Here is a 20,774-nt window from a genome sequence, read left to right as displayed (position 1 = left end):
TCAATAAAGACTATTACTAATCACAGGACACTTTAACTACATTTTAATATCCTAAGCATTTTGAAACATTTTTTGTGAAATATATCATTCATACTGAAAAGCATATAAAACAAACTTGTACAGTATGATGAGTAATTATAACATGAATGTCCAAAGAGCTTCCTTCTCAGTTAAGAAATTGAATGTGCCAGTACCTCCAGATGCCTTATATGTCACGTGGAGACCATATCCAACCCCTCCATGCCTCACAAATAAGCATAATCCAGATTTTTATGTTATTCACTTACTTGCTTTTCTTTATGGCTGTATCACTTTTTGAATGTATCCCTAAGTTTTTCAAATTTATATCAATAAAGAGTCCATTGTGTTTAATCATTTCTTTCTTTTTTTGTCAACATTATGTTTATAAATAACATGATGCTCCCTGTAGCTGGAGTCAATCATTTTTATTGCTTTATAGTATTCCTTTGTTTAAATATACTCCAGTTTATATTTCCATTTTACTGTGGATGGACAAATGAGTTGTTTGGGGCTATTACAAATAATACTACTGAAAACATTCATTTGCATATCTTCTGAGCACATGTGCAACACCACAGGTCCTTGAGGATATCTCTGTTTTTATGATCAGAAAAAGCTCTCAGGACAGAACTGTTTCTGAGAAGTAGGCTTATTTCTATGTGATTTTATGTTTCCTAAAATTCAATCTAGTATACTTTACTGCCTTGTTAATTTTATGGAGATTTTTTTTATGTTTTACATTAATATTTCATTCATCTTTTTTAGAGTTAGTGAAAGGAACCATATTATTTCCCCCCACATTATAAAAAAAAGAATACTATCAAGCATTTTAGTTTTAGGTTATTTTTTAAAATTGTAATCAAGTGCACATCCAATTTTACATCTCACTTTTCATCTAAATATTTTGTAATAATTTTCTATTGCTGTGGTGTTACAATAAATGTCAGGTTAGAACAATACACATTTATGATCTCAGAGATTTCATGGATTAATCTGGGCATATCTTAACTAGTTCTTGTATTCAAGGTCTCATAAAGATACAATAAAATTATTGGTTATGTTGAGTTTTCACCTGGATGCTTAACTAGGGAAGAACCACTTCCAAACTTCCTCAAGTTGTTGGTAAAATACATATCCTCCTTGCTGTTCAATCCTGACAATTTACTTCTTCAAAGCCACAATGGAGAGAGAAAGTCTCTGCCCCCAAAATAATCATTCTTTTTATTAACTCAAGTCAAATAATTAAGCATCTTAATAATGTATGCAACGTGTCTTTACTATTGCCATATTCTCTTAGTTAAAAAAAACAAGTTGCAAGTTTTTGCATACTAAAGAGGAAGATTAAAGCAGAAAATGTATCCATGATGAAATGGGAATAATAAGGACATCTTAGAATTCTGCCTACCATACATTGCATTATGTATTTTCCTATTATTTTTAACTATCAAAGATTTTTCATGACTGTATTGCATTCAAACATGAAGTATAATATAATTCACTTAAACACTAAATTATCAGGATATATTTTTGTTTTAACAGATATAAAATATTATGCCTAGTTTTTAAAATAATCTTCAATTTGAGTATACTTGACATGCAATGTTACATTAGTTTCAGGTGAACAACATAGTGATTCAATAAGTTTTTACCTTATGCTGTGTGCACCACAGTGTAGCTACCATCTCTCACCATGCAATGCTATTATAATATCATTATGGTATCTCCTATTGTACCTTTTATTTCTGTGCCTTATTCATTTCATGACTGGAAGCTTATATATCCCACTCCCCTTCATCCATTTTGTCCATTCACCCACTCTCCTCCCCTCTGGCAACCATCAGTTTATTCTCATTATTTATAGGTCTCATTTTGCTATATGTTTCTTTGTTCGTATTCATTATTCATTTTGTTTTTCATATTTCACATTTAAGTGAAATCATATGGTATTTGTCTTTCTCTGTTTTCTTTCACTTAGCATCATAACCTCCAGGTCCATCTATGTTGTCGCAAAGGCACAACCTTGTCCTTTTTAAGGCCGAATAATATTCCACTGTCTGTATATACCACATCTTCTTTATCTGTTTATCTATAAAGGGAAGTTTGAATTGCTTCCATTTCTTAGCTGTCATAAATAATGCTGCAATAAACATAGGGGTGTATATATCTTTTTGAATTAGTTTTTTCATTTTCTTGGGATGAATACTTAATGGTGGAATTACTAGATCATATGGTAATTCTATTTTTAATTTTTGAGAACCTCCATATTTTTTTCCACAGTGGCTGCACCAACATACATTCCCACCCACAGTATATAAGGGTTCTTTTTCACCACCCCCTCACCAACACTTGTTTTTTGGCCTGTTTTATTTTTTGCCATTCTGAAAGGTATGAGATGATATTGTGGTTTTGATTTGCACTGCCCTGATGCTGAGTGATATTGAGCATCTTTTCATGTGTCTGTTGGCCATCTATATTTCTCTATTGTGCCTAGATTTTAAGGTTTGGAAAGCTCTAATCATATCTGAAAAAATATGTGAGCCTCAGTTTTCTCAGCTATTGATCAGTGGTCCTTAAAAATTGTGGAAAATGAGGAGTAGCAGCATTATAAAAATACTACTTAATGTCTAGCTAGCTCAGTTTTCAAAATCCTAAAAGCAAATACTAGCTGCTAGATTCATCTCAATTTTTTTAAAGATTCTATTTATTAATTCATGAGAGACTCAGAGAGAGAGGCAGAGACACTGGCAGAGGGAGAAGCAGGCTCCATGCAGGGAGCCGCATGTGGGACTCGATTCCAGGACTCCAGGATCACACCCTGGGCCAAAGGGAGCTGCTAAACCGCTGAGTCACCCATGCGTCCCTGGATTCATCTTATTTAATAAATATTTGTGCCATGAGCTTTGACGGATGAAACTTGGAAAAATATTCATAAATCAAAAAATAATAATTTTGTAAACGAATAAATAACAATGAAAAATGTCCCCAAACGTGGACAATAGAGTGCTATCAATACATTTAAAATAATGTATTTCGGTTGTCTGCAAACCAGCCATATTCATCATATACTTCAGGGATTGCATGCTTATAGATTTTTTAAAATTTTTTGCTTATAGATTTTAATACCAGTATCATGTTTATTTCAAAGTTTATCCAGCTTCAAAAAATGGAGTATCTCAAACCAAACTCCTTATCTCTCATCACATTCAAACTCCTTTCCCCCCTATATATATTCCAAACTTTTTCTTTCCTATATAGGCTCTATATTAGCTATAGGCTCAATGTAACCTGATCCACCCAAGCCAAAGTTGAGATAGTAAGCCAACACTTGCACTTACCTACACATTTAATCAATATCTAAGTCAAATATTTTTACATTTCATTCACATAACAGACATTATTTGTAGTTGACTCAATGTTTGAATTTTATAAAATTGTCCTTGGTTAGCTTGAAATAATTAATGAACTTTTTGAACTAATTTACTATCAAAAAATGTCCCAGGGATTGACTACTGATATATGATAGATGCATGTTAAACATGTTTACTCATTTAGGTCATCATAAAATTTTTTTTAACAATGTTGTAGGATTTGTTATAGCCCAGAGCAATACCTGTCAAAAATCTCTCAATTAGTACACAATTTTCATAGTCCTATGACTCATTGCTTAACACATATAAATTAGTATTAATGGAATCCAGTTTAAAATGAATAAAATAAAATAAAATAAAGGAATCCAGTTTAAACTTCTTTTTATTTTACAGGAAATATGTGCTCACTACATATAATGTTTTAAAAATATTTGAAATAGGGGATCCCTGGGTGGCTCAGTGGTTTGGCGCCTGCCTTCGGCCCAGGGTGTGATCCTGGAGTCCCGGGATCAAGTCCTACATCAGGCTCCCTGCATGGAGCCTGCTTCTCCCTTAGCCTGTGTCTCTGCCTCTCTCTCTCTCTCTCTCTCTCTCTCTCTCTCTCTGTGTCTCTCATGAATAAATAAATAAAATCTTTAAAAAATATTTGAAATATAGTCATATAGTTCAATGCATGGTATGTTTTGTCCTAGTCATTTTTGTTGTATTCATGTTTGGTGCTTTCCTGTTCTTAACATCATACTGGAACCAGTTGAGATTAGTTTGGCCATGAGTAGCAGAGACTTTTCTGAATGGTAGTTTAAACATGATGGAAGGTAATCCAGAGCTGATAGAGCAACTCCACGATAGTCAGGAAGGCCTCCATTATCCTGACTCCTGATCCCCATCTTCAAGGTCACTTCAATTTCTAAGTTGGCTGCTAGAGTTCCAGACATCATGTCCAAATTATAGTTGAGAAGAAGGTAGATGGACAAAAGGACAGGAAGGGTATGTCACCTCCCTTTAAGCAGCTGCCTCTGAAGTTCTTGTCACCATTTTCACTTACACCTCATTGTAAGAAAATGACTCACATGATTATATCTCCCTGCAAAAGAAGCTAGAAAATTAACTCTTCATTCTGGGAAGTGATACAATAGGTTAAAATTAGATTTCTGTTACTAAAGAAGGGAAGAATGGATATTGAAAAGGCAACCAGTACTTACACACACTCATGTACATATGCACACATACAGATACACATAGAGCCTGGGATATATATGAACATACATATATATGATATGATATTTTATATCATATAACATCATATAAATTATTTATAAATATATATATATATATATATGATTGTTATCCTGTTTTGTTTTGTTTCATTTTTCCCTAAATATCTGCTTTGCTGCTGCTTCCAGTGAGGAAGCATTTATCATGAGTTGATCATTTTGTTTTACACCTATCTGTAGGCATGGGTTAGCATAGTGCTATAAAAGCTTCACACAAACCCCAAACCAAAGGCATTGACAAATCATACAACTTTCACTTAAGATTCTCTTAGGGAGTATAAGAGGAAAATGTACTACCCAGGATACAACAAAACATCTTATAATGATCCTAATTTCTCACTTCTTACACAACTCAAGGCAGTTGAATCAATCAGCTATCTCCCTTGTCAAGAACCTGCAAATATTGGGCTTTTTTCTCTCTATTTGTTTGTTTTTATTCAAATTCTAGTTAGTTAACATATAATGTAATATTGGTTTCAAGGGTAGAATTTAGTGATTCATTATTTATGTATAACAGTGCTCATCATAAGTGCCCTCCTTAATACTCATCACCCATCTAGCCCATCCCCACCCAACTCCTTCCATCTAAGTCTCTAAAGTTAAGAATCTCTTATGGTTTGCCTCTCTTTCTCTCTTTTTCCCTCTTATTCTCTCATTCTATACTTTATGCTTTTCTCCAGCCTCTAGTACCTTTTTTTTTAATTTTAGAGGGCATAAAATTCTAAATGTCTACTAATTTGTGCAATGTGTAAGAATATCTTTCAATTGTATTGTCACTAGCACTGACATTGTAATTTTAAAATTATAATTGTTTTACCAAAATAATGTTTTTATTCACATTTTAATTACTAAAGCTTTTAACACTTTCTAGGACATTTGCTAAGTAGTTGGATCCATCTTCACTCATTTAACAAATACCTACTTAAAATCTATTTTGTGCCATTTCGTCCTCTAGGCGTCAAGGATGTGGTGGTGAATAAAATATAAGTAAGACAAGAAGCCATTAACAATTTTTTAATCTGCTTTAAGTTTTAACAAGATCACTCTGACTGGTTTGTGGAAAATAGATTGAAGAAGGATAATGGCTGAAGTGTTAACTAGTTAGGAGGCTATTACTATGGTCTAAGGGGAAGACTATGAAAGGTCATAGCAGTAGGCATGATCCCATCATGTATATATTCTTCCTGTATAATGTAGAGGATTATTAATGAACTGGATTTGGTATATGACAAAGAGAGAGAAGTAATGAATAATTCCAGAATTCTGGGTCTGGACTTTGAAAAGGACCAGGTTTCAGAGGCATCTGGCTAGCTCAGTGGATACAGCATGTGACTCTTGATTTTGAGGTCATGGGTTCAAGTCACATGTTGGGTGTGATTACTTAAAAAATAAAATCTAAAAAACAAGAAATAGGTTTTAAATAATCACAGAGAATTACTATAGTAGGAGTAAAGCAGATTTGAGAGAGAAAATTAGGAACTCAGTTGCAGACATGTTAATTTTGAGAGTATTAGAAATCAAAGTGAAATAGAATGTCCAAGCTTCTAAGAATTATCTGTCTGTATCCTTTATTCAGTTTATCTTAAGTTTATAGTTTTTTATACAATTGGGCATGGGCTTTTCATGTAATAATACTATTATGTTACTTGGTGAAATATGCATAATATCAAATTAAAATGATCATTCTGTTATAAAAAGCAAAACAATGCTGACAAAAAATAGGGGAATCTAATAAGACTGGTAGGGTGGGTGTGTTTGAGAGATGGGAGGGAAGGAGGAAGGAGAAAGGAAGAGGGGGAAAAAGAGAGGAACAGGAAGAGAGAGTGGAGAAAGAAACACACACACACACACACACACACACACACACACACACACATTGCTTTCAGTGATATAAAACTTCCATATGGTCTTAGTTTGTCAAAACATTCTGTAGGAGTACTGCCGGAACTTTCCACCCACACACATATTTAGTGTTTAAATCCTCAGTAAATTCACTACACTTCCTCTGTATGTGTGTGTGTCCTTTCATCTCCATTTTTTTTTTATTTTCAATTAGATTTTCCATTGGTGATAACTTGGCTGCCTCAATGCCCACAATAATATCAAGAGAAAGTGTAAACCACATTTTTTTTTCCTGAAAGATTATCCAGGTTTCTGAAGATGCCTGAATTGTGTCAAACAACATCTCTGTGCTGATGATCCTGTCTGCATTGCTCCATAACTGTGCCTCTTTAATTGCTATGGCAACAGCACAATAGAGCCAATATAACCACTGAGACTGGAGACTCCTTACGTGAAATGTTAAACACCATTAAGAAAACTGAAACATAATGGATAGCATGACATCTCAAAGGCTCAGAGACTCACCTTTCAGAATTCTAAAGAAAAAGGGTAAATCATTTACTAGATTTGAAACACTGATTAATGGCATTTAAATTTGTGTTATATCCCATCTTATACCCTTTCAAAATGTCATAAAATGAGGCAGGAGCTGCTGTATTCTTGGAAATTAGAAGAAAACAGGGTCATCTGCTACTTTGCAATGGCAGGATAGTGGTTTCATGGCATTTCACATCTGTGATGATGTTCCCTATCCTGGACCTTTCTTCTCCTCCATGTCTGTTGAAACTTGCAAAATGATTAGCCTGCAAAGAGATGTGATATAAAGAGAAACGGGTGTATGAAGTCCAGGTTGGAGTGTTAGATGACTAATAACGTCTTCAGACTTTGCCTGAGATTCAGTTTCCTCATCATTCAATACCAACCCAAGAGTGGAACACAAGCTCTTTCTACCCTGATGTTTCCCACCGGCGTGCTATGGGGCGATGGGGACACACTTCACTTTTAAAGTTGATGGAAAGCCACAGTGTATCTTGGAAAATATCTCTGTATCTCAGAGTTTCCTTTCCTGTGACTGACTATGTAAAGGCCCCAGGCTCTTCTCTCCCAGGGTGTACTTCCTTCAGCCTCCTTTTCCACACAATGACCTTTCATTTTAATTTTTCAAATTGGAATTTGGCTCACCCTTGTTTCATTGCCCCCTTTAAAATCCATGCCACAGGCTACTCACTATTCCCATACAAAATGTATTATCAAATGATTATGCTAAAGAAATAACCATCTACTCCCCAGATAAATTATACCTATTCCTTAGAGGCACTACTCTCTTAATTAGTTGAAGTTCTAAATATAAATTATCTTACACTTTTATACACATATCACCCCTCCCACTTCCCACATATTTCCCACTTGTATCTGAACATCCGCAAGGAGTGCTTACAATCAACAGAAATTCATTTTAGCAAGCCACTTGCCACCTGTGCCAGTTGACCCAGCTTCAAACTACTGCTGTTCTCACTGTTGGGAATCTTCACAGCCTCTTAGCACTAGGCTGTTTTAGGCTGCTTTCTCTCCCCAAGCTATTTTCTGCAGGAGAGAATACATTCTCTTTCAGACTTACTAGTAGTATTTATTCTCAGAATCCATGGACCCTCAAAGACATTATAGAGTTTCTGCAGGCAGACTTCCAAGTGGGCCAGAAAAGGGGGCCCATATCAGTGGGGAAATACTGAGACCTCTTTATACACAGAAATCACTCTCCCTTTTATGAAGTGGAAACTATATTCTTAAAAGAATAGTTAGTATTATGGCCTTAAGTTTTTGGGTAACTTCAGTCATGTCTTGACATAACAAAAATAAACAAATGATGGTAGTTAAGTGTGTCATTTGGGTTGTCATTAAGTCTCTGTCAAGGTGCTTTTATATCTCTACTGTGTATGTCTTCACTGTAGTAATCTACTAGCACTTTTTAAATGTAGTTTTTTTACGAACAGAGATCAGGAACATAAACGAGGAAAACACTTGATGAACTAAAGGAGTCATTATTGTTAGAATAAACACCTTATGTCTGAGTGCTACATAATCAGAAAAAACACAAATTATATATATATATATATATATATATATATATATATATATATGGCATCATCTTATCCTAGGAAAAGCTTGGGTTTGGAAATAGATAGATCTCCATCTTAGACCTACATTTTTTTCTTTTCTTTCTGGTGGCCTTGAGGGGATTCCTTAATATTTCTTAAATTTTATTTCAGTATATAAAATGAGAAAAAAAGAACCATTTTATATGGAGTTCTATAAAGATTAAATAGGATTTGGTATGATAAGTACATTGTATAACAGGTCAATCTTAGTTTTCTGATGTAAGCTAAAAAAATTAATATTAAAAACCTTTTTTGGTGCTGTCTGGGTGGTTCAGTGGTTTAGCGCCACCTTTGCCCAGGGGATGATCCTGGAGACCCCGAATCGAGTCCCATGTTGGGTCCCCTGCATGGAGCCTGCTTCTCTCCCTGCCTGTGTCTTTGCCTCTCTCTCTCTGTGTCTCTCATGAATAAATAAATAAAATCTTAAAAAAAAAAAAAAAAAAAACATTTTTTAGTGCTGCCTGGGTGGCTCAGCAGTTGAGCACCTGCCTTCAGGCCAGGGCGTGATCCCAGGGTCCAAGGATCGAGTCCCACATTGGGCTCCCTATGTGGAGCCTGCTTCTCTCTCTGCCTGTTTCTCTGCCTCTCTCTCTTTCTGTGTCTCTTATGAATAAATAAATAAAATTTAAAAAAAAAACTTTTTTTAAAAGAAATGATATCTCTTTGTATAGCTTTCACTTTAATTCTAAAAAACAAAGAAGTACCAAAATACTATACATCTACGAGGCAGATAGCACATGACAAATATTCTATTTATTAAACTTGTTTGTGTTATCAGTTTCTCAGTCTCACTTCCTCATCTATAAAATAAAGAGACCAATACTTCCTTCATGTTACCTATGCTCAACGGTAAGTATTAATTTTTTAAATAATTGCTTATTTTAGTAACTGAGCTCTGATCTGTACTCCTTTATTGTAAGTAATATGGATTTAGGTATATATATGCCATGTTGAGTAAAAATATATATATGTATACACACAGGGATAACAAAAATTATACAATCCTCAAAGACTCATTTTATTTGTATAAATTTAAATATCAAAATGCTTTTCAAGGTCTGCCTCCTATTATTATTGTGAATGTGCTTATCCTCATCCAATCTCAGCCTTCTAAACTTGGTAGGTTCTAGGAAAGCACCTTGCATGTACTGCAGATGCTAAATAAATATTGCTGAAGAAATTAGTAAAAGAATGAGTGAATTGATGCACAAGTGAATTTTTTAAAGATTTAATTTTCAGTGTACTTGGGAATTTTGCTAGAGATTATTAAAATCAAAGATCAAAGAATAATTGTTCAAGGTTATAGTTGCCTTGTTTTGACATTCGAATTTAGCAGGTTCAATAGTAATATTCTCTGTATATGGTTTAGTAGAGAATAGAGGGATAATGTTGTCCATTTATAGTACTTGGAAAAAATAAACAGAAAACCTAAAATATTAGAAATGATTATCAAATGTGTTTCATTATCTAAACTGTATTATAAAATATCCTTTACAGTACTATAACCATTTTGACACCTCCTAAAGCAACTCATCAGCATCAATAGGCATCAGCCTCTGTTCCCAGGTATTAGCCTGGGCAAAGGGACACTAATTGAATTGACAGAGTTCTGTCGAATGATGCTGAGGTGGCTTCTGAGGAGTCCAATAGCTTTCCTTTAACTCAACATATAAATTGGTACCATATTGGTTTCTGCAGAGAATAGATTATACTCTCAGTTGGTTGTAAAATCTAAATTTGCTTGTATATCCTGTTCTAGTTGCCAAATAAATACTGATTCTCTTGAGCATATGTTGTGTAATAACCATGGACTGAAAGAGGGATGCAGTACTGGAAAATCATTTTCCAGTTTTGTGTGATAGACTCTTCTTTGTTTATAAATGTGTCACTTTGTGTCTGAAAAGAATTAGCTTGAAAGAACATATAATGTAGAGATGTGTAAATATTATCTAGAGAGCTACAGCTGTATGACTATTTACTGAGTTTTATCCCCACTCAAATATTATTATTAAAAACAGATCTGTGTTGTTTGATTTAACTGGTTACAGAAGGCAATAGACAAATGTTTTAAAAGAGTTTAACTTAACTAGATGAGAATGGGGTTAGTGTGTTTGATGATCTTCATATTTTTAAATCATGAATTCCAACAAAACACAACTACTCTTCTCCTCCATTCACACTCATTTTCTTCAAATGATAATATATTACTTCAATAAATAAATATGTCAATGATTAGTTTGTGACTTTGTGGGAAGTAAAAAATGTTCCTTTACATGATCCCTATCTTCCAACTTCTACAAATTTTGAAATCTCTACTCTGACCTAAGATAATATGGGATAGGTCATTAATCACAATCGTGAGCCTTTCATTAAACAGGTCTCACCTAAGCAAAAAATAAACATAGGATTAAAAAAGTGGTCCACATTTTATTCCAAACTTAATCTTACTTTCTAAATCACCATATGGGCAGTGAAATCATATCAGGCAGTGTATATATTGGTGAAGTAAATCAGATTATGAAACAGGATGTATAATTTGAGTTGGAATGGAATCACATCTTTGAAGATATATGGCAGAATTAAGAAAATGCGCATTTCTAAAATATGACTAAGTTCTAATCAGCTACCAAGAATGTGCCACTTTATAAATTCTTCCTTTGGAACTGGAATTTGGAAACAAAATAGAGACCCAGGTTGCCTTTTTTAAAACTTAATCAACTATATTGGAGCACACTTGACATAGAATGCACCGACATTAGGTGTAGAGTCAGTGAATTGTGACGAATGTATACACCAGTATGTATCCCACTCTTGCAAATAAGATACAGGCTGTTTCCGGGACCTCCCCACCACCACGCCAATATTTCCTTGTGTTCTTTTCCAATCAACCACCCTCCAACTAGGCAACCACTGGTTTGATTTCTTTGTAGGCTAGTTTTGCCTGTTCTAAATGCACATATACTTGGAAGCGTACAACATGTATTGTTTTACTTCTGAAATTCTTCTGTTAGAGAAAATCTTTTTGAAACTTGAATTGATCAGGCGGTCATAACAAAGTACCACAAACAGGGCAGTTTACACTGAAGTTTATTGTCCCACAGTTCTGAAAGTCAGAAGTCCAAAATCAAGGTGTCTGGCATACCTGGTTCCTATTGAAAGCAATGAAAAAGAATCTATTCTCTTCCTACCCCCTAGATTCTGGTAGCCTTAGGCTTTCCTTGGCTTATAGATATTATTCTTATTGTGCTTCATGCTGTCTTCCCTTTACGCATGTCTACCTTTGTGTCCAGATTTCCTTTGTTTATAAGCACACAATCAATTATATTGGATTAGGGCTTGCACTAATCACCTCACCTTAACTTGATAATCTGCAAAGACCCTATTTCCAAATATACTCACATTCAATGGTACTGGAGATTAGGACTGCAGCTTTTTCTTTTTAATGGAGATATAACTAGGATATAACATTGTATAAATTCAAGGTTTAAAACATGTTGATTTGATACATTTATATATTGCAATAAGACTGCTGCTATAGCATTAGCTAACACCCTTATCATGTCACATAGGTATTTCTTTTTGTGTGGTGGGAACATTGAAGATCTAGTCTCTTAGCAACTTTGATGTCTATAATGCAATGTTGTTTTCTGTAATTACTACACCATGCACTAGATTTCCAGGACTCATTTATCTATTGGTTGTAAGTATGTATGTACCTTTATTTGACATCTCCCCAATGCCCCAACCTCCCAGCCCCTGGTTACTACCATTGTACATTTTGTCTTTGAGATAATTTCCTTAGGTACTCTGTATTTTAAGATAAGAATGGGGAAGAATTGGGGAGGAAAAGAAAATTGAAATGAATCTTCCAGGAAACCAAGACTTTCAGTTTTAGAAGAAGGATGGGTAAGAAGTAGAAGAGCACAAGGAAAAATAAGTCGCTTAGGGGTTTCAGCTATAAAAAGACTTAGAGAGGGGATGGATAGCTCAGTCCTTTTCTTCCTAGACAGGTATGTCTGATTTTAAACCACAGAGTGTCTAGGGTTGAATTGGTAGGATACAAGAAACTTCTTAGATGAAACCTCTACCTTCATAGAATCTAAGGCAGTTCAACTGCAGCCAAAAACAATGAAATGCAGGCATGAGATCAAAGATCAAAGAGCTCTCATTGGCCACAAAAAAAAAAAAAAAAAAAAAAAAAAAAAAAGCTGGAAGCAGAGATATAATCTTGGCTGAGGTCTCCAAATATTTGGAAATCAGATAGTCCATCTATAGAACAGATCTCCAAAACCATCCTAGTACTAAGATCCCATGTCTTCTTGAATAGCAAATTCTCAAGCTTGGTCTCAAAACAGTTGAGACTGTAGTGAACTGAATTATGATAATACCATAACAAATGACAGAGTTAACTGCACAGCATAGAAAGCAAGACTGTAAAACTCTGAAAAGATAACATAAGAGAAACCCTAAATGATCTCAGGTATGGTGATATTTTTTTATATACAACACCTAAGATATGATCCATGAAAGCAATGATTGATAAGCTGGATTTCATTGATATTCGAAACTTCACCTCCACAAAGGACAATGTCAAGTGAATGCAAAGACAAGCCAGAGACAGGGAAAAGTATTTGCACAAGACACATCTGAGAAAAGACTGTTATCCAAAATATACAAGGAAGTTTTAAAACTCAATGATAAAAAACAAAACAAAACAAAACATAATTTAAAAACAGCCTAAAGACCTTGATAGACACTTCAACAAAGAAGATATACAGAGGGTAAATCAAATATTGAAAGGTACCCTACATTGTAAGTCATTCAGGAAATGCAAATTAAAAGAGATGCCAGTACACACCTATTAGAATGACCAAAATCTGGAACACTGACATCACGTGCTGGGAAGGCTATGGTGCAACAGAAAGTCTCACATTGCTGCTGGGAATTATGGTGGAGCCACTTTGGAAGACAGTTTGGCACTTTCTTACAAAACCAAATATATTCTTACCATACAGTGCAGCAACCATACTCTCTGGTATTTACCCAAAGGAGTTAAAAACATATATCCACACGAGAGGCTATACACAGTTTTGAAGAGCAGCTTAATTCAGAATTGCCAAAACTTGGAAGCAACCAGGTGTCCTTTAGTAGATGGATGGATAAATGAACTTTAGTACATACAGAAAATGGTATAATATTCACTGCTAAAATTAAGTGAACTAGTAAGCCATGAAAAGACATGGAGGAACGTATTACTGAAGCATATTACTAAGTGAAAGAAGTCAATCTGAAAAAGCTACATACTATATAATTCCAACTATATGAATTAAAGAAAAGGCAGAATTATGGAGACAGTAAAAAAAAAAAGAAAAAAAGAAAGTGGCTGCCAGGGATGAGCCAGGGGAAGATGAATAGCCAGAGTGCAGAGGCCTTTCAGGGCAGTGAAAATGCTCTGTATATACTGCAATTGTGGACATTTGTCATTGTATGTTTGTCCAAACCTGTAGAATGAATGTATGACACCAAGAGTGAACCCGATGTAGACTATGAACTTAGGGCAATTATGATGTGTCAAAGTTGATATACTGATTGCAGCAAATGTTCCATTCTTGTGGGAATGTTGTTAATGGAGAAGCCTGTGTATGTGTGGGAGCATTTGGTTTAGAGGAAATCTCTGTACTTCCCTCTCATTTTTGTTGTAAACCTGAAACTGTTATAAAAAATGAAGCACTGAAAAGTTTGTTAAACTTTTCAAAGATAGACTGGTTTCTCTCTACCTCAATTTATGCCAGATAGGTCCTCTTATTTACTTTTCTGTTTGGGAGGGGACGTTAGAGGACATCTATGGAGCTCTTCCCTTTCATCAAAGACTATTACTTTCAGGAATATAGTTACTGAAAGTTTATATCCTCATTTTGATGTTGTTATTTAAAAAAAGAAAAAAAAGCAAGCAGTGATTGTCCAGCTCATCTAGCTTATTTGATTGCTAGGGTGCAAATGATGTAGGGTTGGTTTTTGTTTGATTCTTTTGTAGCTTTTAATATCCATACTAGAAGCACTATTTATAAACAGATTAAAACACAACAGAAATGTTTTATAAAAATATCTACCCACAGATATACCATTTCTGTTGTTTTTCATCATTTTGTAAAGATTCAGGTTTCCAACTGATACGATTTTCCATCAACCTGAAGAGATTTCCTTTATATTTTCTTATAGTGCAGTTCTTATAGTAATGGAATTTTCAGTTTGTCTCAAAATGTTTTTATTTTACCTTCATTTCTTGTGAATATGTAAGTTCCCACCCAGACTGACTCTTTTCTTGAAGTGCTTGCAATTTCCAAAAAGAAATCAATGAAGAGTCAGCCATTATTTTTATTTTGTTCAGTTTATTTTCTTGTAATGTGCCTTATTTCTGTGCTGCTTTTAAGATCATTGCTTTTTCTTTGGTTATCTGCAATTTGATTATAATGTGTCCTGGTATGATTTTCCTTGTTTTGAACTTGGATTTATTGATTGCTTTTTATTAGAAATGTGAAAAATATTTGCCTTTATGTCTACTTTATGTCTACTTTAAAGCCTTCTTCTGGGATCCCTGGGTGGTGCAGCGGTTTGGCGCCTGCCTTTGGCCCAGGGCACGATCCTGGAGACCCGGGATCAAATCCCACGTCGGGCTCTCGGTGCATGGAGCCTGCTTCTCCCTCTGCCTGTGTCTCTGCGCCTCTCTCTCCCTCTGTGACTATCATAAATAAATAAAAATTAAAAAAAAATAAAGCCTTCTTCTGATGTTCCAATTATATGCTAATTAATATTTTTGACTTCTTAATATTCTTTCACAGATCACCGAGTTTTTGTTCATTTTATCCCTCCATCTTCCCCCCACCTCCCCAGTGTTTCAGTATTGCCCTGTTTCTACCTATAGGATTACTGAAGTTCTTTCTTCAGATAACGCTCTTCTTTCTGCTGTTCTGTCTCATAAATTCAAGCCACTGAAGACTCTGCACTCCAGTCCATCCTCTTGCCCAACCACAAGTCTCCTTGTCTTCCTTCTGTGCTATGCTTTGAAAAGGGTCTCCAGGAGCAATGATAGGGTTCATTCATTTTTTTATTTGCTTTTCTCAAGGATCACCATTCTGTGCTTCTTTTTTTCCAGTATGTGAAAACTATATATATATATATATATATATATATATATATATATATATATATATAGTATATACAACATATATATTTTATATATAATGATACATATATAAGTCTATATATAAGTACTATATATATGTATATATACATAAATGTACTATATATATTGTATATATATAGACTTATATATAATAAGTACTTATATATATAGTACTTATATACTTATATATATAGTACTTATATATGTATATATATCTAAATATATATGTCTAAATACATATATGTATATATATATATATATATATATATATATATTTGTACTTAACATTGCTGCTAGTTTATTGTGGACAGGCTAGTTTAGTGCCAGTTATTCCATCATAAAGAGAAGAGTAAGACTACTTCATTTGTTGAGCTTGACAGTTCTTATACATTACAACCACATTGAAAGTGACATAAAATAGGCATAAGATAAATCAAACCTATATGAATATGTTTTATTTAGAAAAGTTGGTACATTATTTCCAGAATAATTCCATATTTTATATCTTCATCAGTTAAAAATTTGATTTTTTTCTAGCTATTTTCCTTGGCATTTAAAACCGCATGTAACTTATGAGAACTTTTAATTGCATATGTATTAGTATTTTAATTTTTGATGATTAATTTCGAGAACAAATATTTCAGATCAAACTGGGAAATGAGAGTATCAAGATATTTTAAAAATTATATTTGGGTAAATTTAAGTACATTAAGATTTTAAAAGAAAAAGTGGAATTATAGCATCTTTTGGGACTCACTGTCAAGAATTTTGATAACTACTTTTCATAAATTATATTCAAAAATCCAATTTTATATTGAATAAACTATTCTAATATTTAAGGAGCTCAGAGTATTTGTGGTAAATTTTTAGCCCTTTTATTTTTGAGAACCTTTATTTGCGGTTAGATTGTGAAGGTTATACTATGTTCAAGATGGTTTGTAAAGATGAGTAAAGTTTAATTAATGATTAATTACTTTCAAATATGTTACAAAGTTAGCAATAACAAATGCTGTCTTTTATTGTTTCTATTCTGTAAATTGAAATGCTTACAAATCCTTAAATATATCTTTGAAACTTATAAGATGGTTTTTCAGGGTTATGGGGAAGTTTCTTAACTCCTACTCTCCAGTCTGAGCTGAATGTCACTTTGTTGTACATCAAGGAATACCTTGGACATATCTCAAAAATAGCACATAATTTACAGAATTGTAATAATCTATTGGCTTCTTTGTTTTCTCCATTTGATTTAAAATCCCATGAGGCAATGAATGGTATATTTTTCATCCTAGTGTCAATTATAGCCTATAATACAGAGTGGATATTTTATACTTGTTTGTTAAGTAAACAAATGAGTACATCATTTCTGTATTGCAGTTGTATGTTGGCAAATTGAACACCAATAAAAAATAAACTTATTATTAAAAAATAAAATAAAATAAATAAAAAGGATTATTCCAGCAGGAATATGAACTTTAGAGAAATGACTGGATGCTAACACTACATTTTGTATCTTTTCTTACAGGCTCTTAAATCTGATCTACAATGGAAAAATTTCTTTTTTATCTGTTTTTCATTGGCATAGCAGTGAGAGCTCAGATCTGTCCAAAGCGCTGTGTCTGTCAGATTTTGTCTCCTAATCTCGCAACCCTTTGTGCCAAGAAAGGGCTTTTATTTGTTCCACCAAACATTGACAGAAGAACTGTGGAACTGCGGTTGGCAGACAATTTTGTTACGAATATTAAAAGGAAAGATTTTGCCAATATGACCAGCTTGGTGGACCTGACGCTATCCAGGAATACGATAAGTTTTATTACACCTCATGCTTTTGCTGACTTACGAAATTTGAGGGCATTGCATTTGAATAGCAACAGATTGACTAAAATTACAAATGATATGTTCAGTGGGCTTTCCAATCTCCATCATTTGATACTGAACAACAATCAACTGACTTTAATTTCTTCTACAGCATTTGATGATGTCTTTGCCCTTGAGGAGCTGGATCTGTCCTACAATAATTTAGAAACGATTCCCTGGGATGCCGTTGAGAAGATGGTTAGCTTGCACACCCTTAGTTTGGATCACAATATGATTGATAACATTCCTAAGGGGACATTCTCCCACTTGCACAAAATGACTCGGCTAGATGTAACATCAAATAAATTGCAGAAGCTACCACCTGATCCTCTCTTTCAGCGAGCTCAGGTACTAGCAACCTCAGGAATAATCAGCCCATCAACTTTTGCATTAAGTTTTGGTGGAAACCCTTTGCATTGCAATTGTGAATTGTTGTGGTTGAGGCGTCTGTCCAGAGAAGATGACCTAGAGACTTGTGCTTCTCCAGCACTTTTAACTGGCCGCTATTTTTGGTCAATTCCTGAGGAAGAGTTTTTATGTGAGCCTCCTCTCATTACTCGTCATACACATGAAATGAGAGTCCTGGAAGGTCAAAGGGCAACTCTGAGATGCAAAGCCAGGGGAGACCCTGAACCTGCAATTCACTGGATTTCTCCGGAAGGAAAGCTGATTTCAAATGCAACAAGATCTCTGGTGTATGACAACGGGACACTTGATATTCTTATAACAACTGTAAAGGATACAGGTGCTTTTACCTGCATTGCTTCCAATCCTGCTGGGGAAGCAACACAAACAGTGGATCTTCATATAATTAAGCTCCCTCACTTACTAAACAGTACAAACCATATCCATGAGCCTGATCCTGGTTCTTCAGATATCTCAACTTCTACTAAGTCAGGTTCTAATGCAAGCAGTAGTAATGGTGATACTAAAATGAGTCAAGATAAAATTGTAGTAGCAGAAGCAACATCATCTACTGCACTACTTAAATTTAATTTTCAAAGGAATATTCCTGGGATACGTATGTTCCAAATCCAGTACAATGGTACTTATGATGACACTCTTGTTTACAGGTAAGAGAAATTAACCAAATGTTTATATTTGCCATGCATCTTAATGTAGGGTTTCTTCATGTACTACTGACTTGTTTTTTTTTTTTTTTTAATTGGCAGTGCTACTGTGTGTTCTAATTATAGCACTCCGTTTTTGTTAAAGTGTACAATGTAAGGTTTGTGAAAGGTGATTACCTGTGGGGAAATATTTTGAATGGTGTTATTTTTAGAGAGTTCAAATTTATATTTAATATTATGCTTACTTACCTTTTTCCCCTTCATCTAAGAGATGTGACTATCAGAGAATAAGATTGATTTATTTTAAAAACTCAAAAACATACCAGAATTTACACATCCACATGAGTGTTCTTTCCTTCAAGGAAGTCACGTTGGGAGGCTATTCCATTATCCCAATGATGCTGGCATTGCTCAAAGCACTTTTGGAATTATCTTTAGAATCTTCGTCATACTATTTTGAATATCCTCAGTGGTGGCAAATCTTCGTCTTTTGAGGGTGAATTTGAATTTTGGAAACAAGCAAAAGCCATATGGAGCCAAGTCTTGTGAATAAGGTGGGTGATCAAGATGGGTATTGCCATTTTTGGTCAAAAATAGGATGTAACTATAAAATAATGAGACTGATTTTTTTGAGTGATTGAGTTATACGCATGTGTATTGTTTCATATACACTGGTTCTTAAGACAGTTCCAAAGAGAAAGTTGATAAATATTTTGAGCAGTGAAAGTATCACTGGAGTTAAGTACATAATCTCCTCATAAGGACTTTGATGGAGAATTTCATTCTGATTATAGATTTTCTGGTATGTTTTTCTAAAGTTCAGCCTCATTGATTTATAGTCACATCTTGTCCAATTTTCAATTGGAAATATACATTTTTACCTCTCCATATAATTTCACTCATGATAGACTATTATTACTCCTAGGAAATGATGCAAACTCATGGTTTGGAAATATACATATATATTTTTTGTCTTGGAGCTTCTCTGAAATAAGATTAACTCAATTTTATATACCCAGGTGAATTCTTGAAGATAATTTGATTTTCACTCATGTATGGAAATGAGAGAACTGTTTAAAAATGAGCATGGGCTGGTGGAAAAGACAAAACTGGCCCAGCTAGCCATATGATCCATCCTGGGCAAAGTTCTACCTGACTGGGTTTTAATTTCCTCATCTTTAAAAGCAAGCGATTAAAGTAAATTATTTCTAATATCCCTCTCATCACTAAACATATGATCATGTAGACTATGATGCATGCATATTAGCATAAAGTAGTTTGTCCTTCTCATTCTCAGCTCTTTACCTGGGCTATCCATTATTTAACCTTTTGTCAAAGAAGAATATGTGCTTCTACCCCTCACCTTCATGTATCTACTAACTTATTTTATTTTATTTATTTATTTATTTATATATATGTGTAAATAGGTCAGCTTTTACTTTCCAAATTATATGATTCTCATCTTGCCATGATAAGTAAATTCTATGTGACCTTCAGAAAATTGCTTGAATTTCCTGACTTCAGTGTTTGTCATGAATAAAATAGTAATGCCAACAGTAACTGTAAGAATAAAATTATAGTGTTCCAGAAAAAAAAGAATAAAATTATAGTATATATAATGTGCTTAGTAATGCCTGCTGTTTATCATGCACTAAATGATAGTGATTTTAATCACAAATACGTACTCTAGCCTGTTTCCTAGTTTATTTAGAACACATCTAGGTTGTATAATGGATTAGCATTGCCAAGTTTTAAAATTTCCTAAAACATTCTTTCAGGGAAAACATATAGTTTCAAGAATTATTTTTCTAAATGAAATCTTAGTTTAGGTCATATTTGATTGCTACTTTGAAAAAAAAAATGAAAAAAAAAAGCATCCGTGGAAGAGTTTTGTGATATAATGGACTCAGAGGTATCTATAAACTTTTATCAAACTTTAGCAACTATTCTGAAGGTAATTTCATCAGCCCACAATAGGTAGGATGATGGATTTATGCTCTGGTCAA

General features: G+C 34.1%; 1 protein-coding gene across 4 annotated transcripts in view; it reads left to right on the top strand.

The window, feature by feature from the left end:
* LRFN5 (leucine rich repeat and fibronectin type III domain containing 5) overlaps nt 1-20,774 on the top strand; it is a 235,858-nt gene that overhangs the window by 200,860 nt on the left and 14,224 nt on the right. For 3 of the 4 annotated variants that reach the window (XM_041757997.1, XM_041757995.1, XM_041757996.1), the window contains one exon: nt 17,367-18,771. In XM_041757997.1, coding sequence (XP_041613931.1) covers nt 17,387-18,771 — 1,385 coding nt within the window. In that variant the 5' untranslated portion in view covers nt 17,367-17,386. Of the gene's footprint in view, nt 1-17,366; nt 18,772-19,130; nt 19,323-20,774 lie in introns of all 4 variants that reach the window. The other variant, XR_005988304.1, reaches the window with a different exon arrangement.

The sequence above is a fragment of the Vulpes lagopus genome, chromosome 6, assembly GCF_018345385.1.
Source record: "Vulpes lagopus strain Blue_001 chromosome 6, ASM1834538v1, whole genome shotgun sequence".
Lineage (NCBI taxonomy): Eukaryota > Metazoa > Chordata > Mammalia > Carnivora > Canidae > Vulpes > Vulpes lagopus.
This window is presented reverse-complemented; position numbering and strand designations above follow the sequence as displayed.